An 8,706-nucleotide genomic window follows, 5' to 3' on the forward strand; every position below is an offset into this window, starting at 1 on the left:
ATATTATTTTAATGGTGAAGCTGAGGTTAAGTCTTTTTTTCATTCTTTTTCATGGATAATCTGATAAATAAATTAAATAAACATATTTAATCTGTAATATTTTAATGCAAAGAAAAAAGAATAAATTTATCAAGTGAAGAACAGATTTCTGATCAGACACTGCAAAAATTAGGTCTCTAAAAATAAGTTAAAACTACTAGATTAGACCCTTATTCTTTTCAAATTAATAATATTAATAATCTGCAGTTGACAGTTGCACTTAGTAAGACTTCTTGAAGTAAAACAAAACTTTTCAGATTAACAAGATTAATAATCCAACATATTCTGATCTTGTTTAGTATATGGGTCTAAAAACAAGATCAAAAAAACTTTTTAGCTGATATAAGACTGTAAAACTTGGTTAGAGGAACAGTTTTCTGCAGTAAAATGACTCTACTGCTCAGAAACACTAACAGATTAAATAATCTTCACTTTAAACCTGGTCAGGAYCAGGTTAGTTTCAGAGCACTTGTTACCATGGAAACATAASWGCTTCGTAGCTCATGCAACCGATTCAAGGCTTAATTAATTCAGGTTTACACCAAAATCCCAGATTAATCCCTTATCCTAGATTTGTGCAGTAGGCCTCAGCTCCATCAGGATTGAACCTGTTTGTCAACATGACGAGTTTTAAACTCTTTAGTTTCTCCTGGTTGTTGTCAGTGAAGAAACTTTCTGCAGATTTTCTTTCAACTCGTCTGAATGAAGTTCATCAGTTGTTGTAAAAATGTGAGTAAAGATCAGGAGGAGTTTGTTACGTCTACAGAATGAATTTTAAAATGAATCCAAATAAATGTCAAATCTCAGGCACAGTTTATTCTTTCTGACTTTTGTTCACATCAGAGAAAWTTACTGAGGATCTGGACCCAGTTCTGGTCCAGTTCTGACAGTTTGTATTAAAATAACAACAATCTGATTTGATGAGTGGATTCATTTTATTTGTGTTAAAATGTAGAATTAACTGTTAATAAATCAGTAAATTGATATTTCACTGTGGTTTCTCTGTCTCTCTCAGGTGTTCATATTTACCAGTTGATGTACGGCTGTGAGTGGGACGATGAGACTGATCAGGTTAAAGGTTATGAGCAGCACGGATATGATGGAGAAGACTTCATCGTTCTGGACTTGAAGTCAGAGTCATGGACAGCTGCAAAACAACAAGCTGTCATCACCAAACACAAGTGGGATAACAAAGCTCAGATAGCATACTTGAAAAACTACTATCAGCAGATCTGTCCTGATTGGATAAAGAAGCATGTAAACTATGGGAGGAGCTCTCTGATGAGAACAGGTATCTACTAATTTATTAAACACAATAAATATAAATTTCATGTACTATTAATCTATTTCTACTTTCTCTTTTACTTCACAACTCAACCCTATTGTTTTTTTCATCTTCCTCTCACAACTCTTAAGAAACAACTTTCTTTTTTTCTGACAAGACTCAGTCMTTCTTTTTTAAAATGAGTAAATATTCCAGTATCACTCTGTCCACAGTGCCTGTCAGCAGGTATCCAGCAGTAAGCAGCTGTAGAGAAACTGTAAAGATGTTGTGTTTGTGTCCAGTTGTTCCTTCAGTGTCTCTCCTCCAGAAGACTTCCTCCTCTCCAGTCAGCTGCCACGCTACAGGTTTCTACCCTCAGAGAGCTGAACTGATGTGGAGAAAAGATGGAGAGGAGATTCATGAGAATGTGGTGAAAGGAGAGATCCTCCCCAACGATGACGGCACCTTCCAGATGACTGTGGATCTTTACTCTGTCGCTCCTGAAGACTGGGAACAAGTATAAGTGTGTGTTTCAGCTCAGAGGAGAGCCGGACGTCGTTAAAAGCCTGGAGACAAAACTCATCAGGAGTAATGAAGGTAAAACTAGAAGATGAGAACGAGATGAAAAACTTTATTAGTTTGGTGAAACAAGAAGCTAAAGTCAGAACTAATAGTTTTCAGATTCACGCCTAATTTTCAGTAATAAATAATTTTCAGCAGCATTTATAATAGAACTCACATCATGTGTTTTACTGCAGATTGTGTCAAAACTAAATGTTGACAGATGGTTTATTACAATTCTCTCAGATATTTTCCTTTTCCTAATTTAATTTGAAATATTCTGTAAAACAGTTTTTAATAATGATCTGATTAATCAGAATGAATGTTTTTTGTTTCAGGGTCTTCAGGTTTCCTTATTGTTGCTGTTGTTGTGATTATTATTGGACTGCTTGCCTTGGTGGGCATCATTGTTGGAGTCATTTTGTGGAAAAGACGTAAAAATGGTGAGAAAAAAACAAACATTATAAAACCTGCTTTGTTTTTAACATGTATTTAAAGCTTGTCTGTCATCAGTGAAATTCCTGAGTTCTGCTTTTACACAGTAAAGTGCACAAATAGGAGATTTAATATTGATGGTTTCATTGTTTAATATTAATGAACAAAAATCGTTTCTGTATAAATTCTAATTTAAAAACCTGTTTTTTTTTTTGTTGTGTATTTTTCACTTTCAGGGTTTAAACGGACAAATAGTAAGTAACCTAAGTGTTTGTTGTTCTGCTTTGTATTGATTTATTGAAGTTACTCTCAATTTTCAAATAAGTTTTTTTAAACTTGAATTGAACAGTTATGTAAAACCACATATCTTAAGATATATTTCTTCTCACATGAAACATGTTGTTTTGTAGCTTCTGACACTTCATCCTCATCTTCTTCCAAAGATCAAGACATTCACAAAGTGAGTTCATCATAGAACAGTTTTTAATAATATTTATACATGTTTTATTTAGACCTCATCATTTAATAATCTGTTATGAAATTATCAAGTAAACATAAGATTCTGCTGTTTGGAACAAATAAACGTTAAACTTGTTGAATTTTGTCAACAGGAGGACATCGAAACACAGAAGATGATGGAGTCCAAAAGCTGAATTCACAAAATAATCTGTGGCACAAAATGAATTTTGTTCTGAACACAGGAAATATGTTTGGATGGATTTAAATGTTCTGTTAGATACAAAATTACACTCAAGATTATTTTCTTCTTGGTCATTAATTCTAATGTTAAAACCTGTTTTTCTTCATGCTTTCTGCTGGTTTATAAAGAGCTGAAAAATACAGTTGCTTTTTAAAATTATGTGTATGAAAATTAAAAACAGACGTTTTTAAGACATAGTTTGTGTTTAAATCAGTAATATTTGAACACAGCTGCTGATGCTGTTTGTGTCTGGAAAGAATAAACTGTTGAAACTACTGAAGATAAAGAATTTAAACAAAGAAAAAGTTTTTAAAAATGAAATGTTGATTCTTGTGTTTGAAATGCCAACAGAGACAACAACGATCAGGAGGTTTTCATACTGTTTAATTTTTTAATTAAACCTTAATAACAAATTAAATCCAAGCTGTAATTGTATCTGACTTGTGTTTATATAATTGTAGTTTGACTGTGATTGTGTTTGAATGATCTGTTTGTTGGGGAAGTTTATTCAGTTATACAGTTATACTTCCAAAATAAAACAGAAAAATGTTTTGTAATGTTTAAGGTTGGATATAAGTAGTTTTAAAAGTTTGCTCTAAAAATGGAAATGGCTCTTATTTGTGATTTTCTGTTATTCTGTCATAAAGCTGATATTGGGTAAATATTCTTCACATGAAAAGCTTTTTCTATTTTTTTCTGTAACTTCTATTGGTGAGGGTGTTACCTGTAAATAAAGTTTTAATTAAAAAGATAATTTGATGTTTAGCATTTCTAAAGTGTTTATTTTTCATAAAATAATTGTATATTTTATACACGATGAAAAAAAAAATGCTCCAGAGCTGATTATTTTAGGAACTTGGCAAAATGACCATAAAATGTTTTATTGTCATTGTACAGAGCACAGAGAAATTAGAGTTCAGAACACCCACACAAGATTCACAAGAAGACAACATAAGAGAACAGATGGCCCTGGTCATGCAGCCTCAGACCCCTGCACAGAGCAAGGATCATCATGAAAGAACACCATGAGGAAGAAATATGAAATACCACACAAGGATAGATCAGGGAAAAACCCAAAACATATTATGTCACTAAATGTGACACACTGGTGTTTTTAACACCAAAAACTCTGCAGAGCAAGATCATATTTATTAGCCAGAGAAGTAAGTTGAGTTTAACGGTTGTGTATCTGAAGCCATATTGTTGTATGCACTTGTGTGAAYATCTGAAAAATGAGCCAGAAGAATCTAGTCCCCAAAACAACCTGCCCACTTCAGAATAATGATGTTGATTCTGTGCAGCCTTCAGCTTGTCCTTCAGGGACCAGATTAGTACATGAAGTGTTGCCTTTAGGCTCAGCTCTTTCTTCACCATGACATACTGCAGTGGTTCCCAACCCTGGTCCTCAACTACCTCTATCCATCATGTTTGACTTGTTTCCCTGCTCTTCAGCAGGTCTTCAGAAGATTGTTAATCACTCATTCATTCAAACCAGGTGTRTCAAATCAGGGAAACATCTAAAAATCACTGCTTTAAATGTTGACCAACACCCCAAGAGCTTCTCTGAGCTTGTTGAGACATTTTCAAAATATAATATTGACTTAGTTTTATGTTTTTTAGTATTGCCTCTGGAAGCCATTGATTCTTTGCCATTTATTAGTAAATAATAAATCAGATAACATGTATTAAAACAGTGATTCTCAACCCTGGTCGTCAAGGACTCCTGTCCTGCATGTTTAGATGTTTCCCTGGTTTGACACACCTGGTTTGAATGAATGAGTGATTAACAATCTTCTGAAGACCTGCTGAAGAGCAGGGAAACAAGTCAAACATGATGGATAGAGGTAGTTGAGGACCAGGGTTGGGAACCACTGACATACTGAAGCGACGTCCTCATTAAACACCCGCTTCGTCCAAACCGGCTGAACTTACTGTTATCACTACAAATCATTTCTATACAACTAGTTAAATATATTTGTACAGTCTTGTTTTTAAAAAGTAAATCTGTTTTGTCACCATGAATGATCTGATGTTCAGTTGACTGTAGTTGAGGTGTTGGAGCTGTTACTGATAATAATCCAGCTAATCTAGTAAATCTCATATGTCCCAGCTTTTCATCAGCCTTGAACACAACATCACATTTGTGCGTGTAGAAAGTCACAGAAGTCACGTGACAGTCAAGCTAATTTCTGTATTTAATAAACTGTTTATGCGTTTGTGAATGCTGTGGTACCAGACAAATCTGTTGTTGACTTCTGTAAATGTTTTTATGAATAATGTATCTGCAGCTTCTTCTCAACCTTCAGACCATAAACTGAAAATAGTGACCACCTTGACCCGCCAGAGGGCGCTCTTCACCACAGAAACAATGATGTTCAAGTCTGGAGCAGAATCTCTCTTTGAAGACAGGATTTTTATTGAGAATTAAAGTCAGCTACATCTGAACTCCAAACCAAACAGCTGTTGTTAAATTCTCATAAACTGTCCTTCAGTGTGAGGTGGGCTGGACTTTGACTAATAATAAATTAACTGTTTATTTTTTATTTAACAGTTACAAATTAAATAAATAACCTTAAAAAGCTGCAAGATAATATTTAAAATTTAAGAAAAAAGTTCGTAAAAGTCCAGGATGAAGATCAGATCTCTAACATGAAACCATCTGAGCCTAAAATGATCAGATTTTAGTTTCACTTTCGTTCAGAACCTCAGCGGATTAATTTTACCTGGATTCAGGTGACGCTCAGGCTCAGACTGGTTTCTTATTGGCTCAGACTGGTTCTGACGTCACTCAGTCCTCCTTCATGAACAGAAACGCAGAGCCTGGAGACTCAGAAGCAGTTTTTTTAGGCAGAGGCAGAGCAGTGTTGAGTTTTCTTCTTCTAACAGAAACAATGAAGCTCTTCATGTTTATGTTTCTGGTTTGGATCCACAGCTCTGCAGCTGGTGAGTTCTGGTTTTTATTGTTTTATTTGTGGATTATTTATTGATTCTTGAATTAATTTACCAGCTGTTCTAATAAACTTTGATGGAGTTGAAGTTAATTCTGATGGTTCTGTGTGAAAGAAAACAAGAAATAAAAAAAGTTTAGGTATAAAAACTCTTTCTACATCTTTATTGTTGAAGTTGTTCCAGTTTTTAATGAGTTTTATTAACAAAGGAAAGTATGATAAATTTATTTTAATTATTCAGTGTTTTTTTATTTTCTGTTATTTCCTCTATCAGACTTGAACTTGTTTCCATCTTCAACATAAATCTGATAAATAATGTCAGAATCTCTGTAAAGAGAGAAAAAATCAGCGTGAAAACATGTGAATAAAGAAACGAGGCAGAAAAAGTTTGGAGGAAAAAACAAGAAGATTTTAATCCTAAAAGTGTCTCAATTGATAAACTATGTTTATAATCAGTATAAATTATTAAACATTTTATTTATCACATATAATTAACTTCAGATAATTTTATAGACTCAAAACTTGTCAACAAAAGTTACAAAATAAATTTAATTATTAACATCATACCAACCAGCTGTGACTTAATGTTTCTGATATTTATTAAAACAGCTTCCTACTTTTTAGTCATTATTTTATTTAATATTTTTTATTTGACTGTTTTAAACCATAATTTAGAAAAATACTGATCATTAAATRACTTTTTACTGATGGATCAATAAATCAGGAAGAACTTTGTGACATTAAGGTGAACATTTAAAGGACAACTATTATGTAAAATTCACTTTTGGATTTCCATAAGCAGCTTCTGCATACAGCAGGTTCTGAAGAGAACTAAAGAACAGACAGAACTGAAAAAGTGAAATTTCATTATCTGAGATTAAATTTGTGAATTAAATCAAAYGAACATGTTCTGTARAGCCCACAGATGGATCCTAACTTGTTTTAGGACCCCCGTATTAGGTCASCTTTAATAATTTAACAGCAGAGGACAGAGTTTGACTGGTTGTATTTTTAAAATATTTAGTTTCTTCACRATTAAACTGAGTTCAGTGGTTATCCATGATTTATTAAAAAATGGTAAAAATTAAAAATTCACAACTGAGTTAAAATTCAGAGACAAAACTAAAAACTATTAAGAGAAATCAAAACAGAAAAAGGAGGAAAAAACAAGTTAGTTAAGTTTTTATGATAAAATGAATCTTATGGTGACAAAGATGCAACAAACCATAAAATAATTAATGTCTGAATTATCTTTAAACTAAATGTTTGATCTGACAAATAAAAACAGAAAATACAGCTGAAAAATGTAAAAAATGTTAAAATATTTTATTCATGCAGAAAGATTAAAACTTTACTTTTATTTTAATTGTTTGGAAAAGTTTAAATTAATTTATTTAGTTGTAATTTTTAATCTTTCTTTCTTTCAGTGACCCACTCCCTGAAGTATTTCTACACTGGATCATCACAGATCCCAAACTTCCCAGAGTTTGTTGCTGTTGGTTTGGTTGATGAAGTTCAGATGGTTCATTATGACAGTAACAGTGAACAGGCTGTGCCCAAACAGGACTGGATGGAGAAGAACATGGACCTTCAAAAACAACATTGAAGTAGCAAAGCAACGCTTCAACCAAACTTGGGGTTTGTTTATTTTCATTGTTGTTGTTTTTATTGATGTTTATAGAAAGTTTGTTCCTGTTTGTTCTCCATCCATCTCCTCTGCTTTAACTACATAATATTTATTTCTTGTTGTGAATCATTGTTGACAAATAAACAACAAACAAGTCAAAATAAACAACTTTCCTTTAAAGATCCTGACGCCTATATTGCACAAATCTAGGATGAGGGATTAAGCCTGGATTTTGGTCTAAGCCTTGAATCTGTTGCATGACAGAGGAAGCTCTTCTGTTTCCATGGTAACAAGTAACCAAGTTTTACAGTCTGATATCAAATAAAAAGTATTTTTATTTTGTTTTTAGACCCATATACTAAACAAGATCTGAGGCTCATTTCACTAAAGTCAGATTTATAAATCCAGGATCTCAGCTGTAAGCCGAGCTTGAACAAGCCTTCAACTTGTAAACAGCTGTGATCAGTTGCTCTAACACCAAGCCACACTCAGTCAGGGTGGTTTATTCAAGCAGCTGTAAATGGTTTAGGATTAATGCACGTTCACAGTTTGTTTACTAGACCCATCAGGTGGATCACAGATTTCCTGATCAGACATGCACAGTAAGACACGTGAGTCTCACTTCCTCCAGCAGTGTAAGGGTTAATTATGATTCACATGAAGAGATGAAGAGAAACACCGACTGATGCTGAAATAATTTCAAAAGTAAAAACTTTTTGTGTCACTGAATCTGTCTGTAAATTATCTGAGATTAACTAAATGAACAAAATTAAAATCAACAGCTGATCGCTCNGATTAAATAATTTTAATTAAATGATGAACAAAATCTAAATGTGTCAGATTACAGATTAGATTAAAATAATTTTCAGGTTAATAATCACTGATTTAAAGTGTCACAACATTTATCAGCTGTTAAATAAAAATAAAACTGTGATCTGTTTTAGTCAAATATTTGAGTGGACATTTAAATTCAGCTTTGATGTTCAGATTAATAATCTGGAATAAATCAAGTTGAAGTAAAATCTAATTTTGTGTCGTGAGTTTGATCAGCTGTGGCGGCCATTTTGTGTCGAGTCTAAAAGTGAATCAGCTGCAGACAAACAGACAGTTATTACTTTCTAAGAGTTTCATT

At 33.1% G+C, this 8,706-nt stretch overlaps 2 protein-coding genes across 2 annotated transcripts; both read left to right on the forward strand.

The window, feature by feature from the left end:
- Positions 1 to 1,054: 1,054 nt before the first annotated feature.
- LOC106519573 (BOLA class I histocompatibility antigen, alpha chain BL3-7) lies at positions 1,055 to 3,742 on the forward strand (the record flags this gene model as incomplete). The annotated part of the gene is given in 7 exon segments (XM_014011294.1): positions 1,055 to 1,330; positions 1,606 to 1,811; positions 1,813 to 1,900; positions 2,203 to 2,307; positions 2,536 to 2,553; positions 2,710 to 2,759; positions 2,911 to 3,742. Coding segments are annotated over 7 exon segments (785 nt in total), but the record flags the coding sequence as incomplete, so codon positions are not given.
- Positions 3,743 to 5,826: 2,084 nt separating this feature from the next.
- On the forward strand, positions 5,827 to 7,568 carry LOC106519574 (major histocompatibility complex class I-related gene protein-like). Its single transcript, XM_014011295.1, has 2 exons — positions 5,827 to 5,942; positions 7,375 to 7,568. Exons 1-2 carry the CDS (start codon positions 5,891 to 5,893, stop codon positions 7,551 to 7,553), a joined length of 231 nt encoding a protein of 76 aa, XP_013866749.1. The 5' UTR covers positions 5,827 to 5,890; the 3' UTR covers positions 7,554 to 7,568.
- The last annotated feature ends 1,138 nt before the right edge of the window (positions 7,569 to 8,706 follow it).

Source organism: Austrofundulus limnaeus, unplaced genomic scaffold (genome assembly GCF_001266775.1).
Source record: "Austrofundulus limnaeus strain Quisiro unplaced genomic scaffold, Austrofundulus_limnaeus-1.0 Scaffold79, whole genome shotgun sequence".
NCBI lineage: Eukaryota > Metazoa > Chordata > Actinopteri > Cyprinodontiformes > Rivulidae > Austrofundulus > Austrofundulus limnaeus.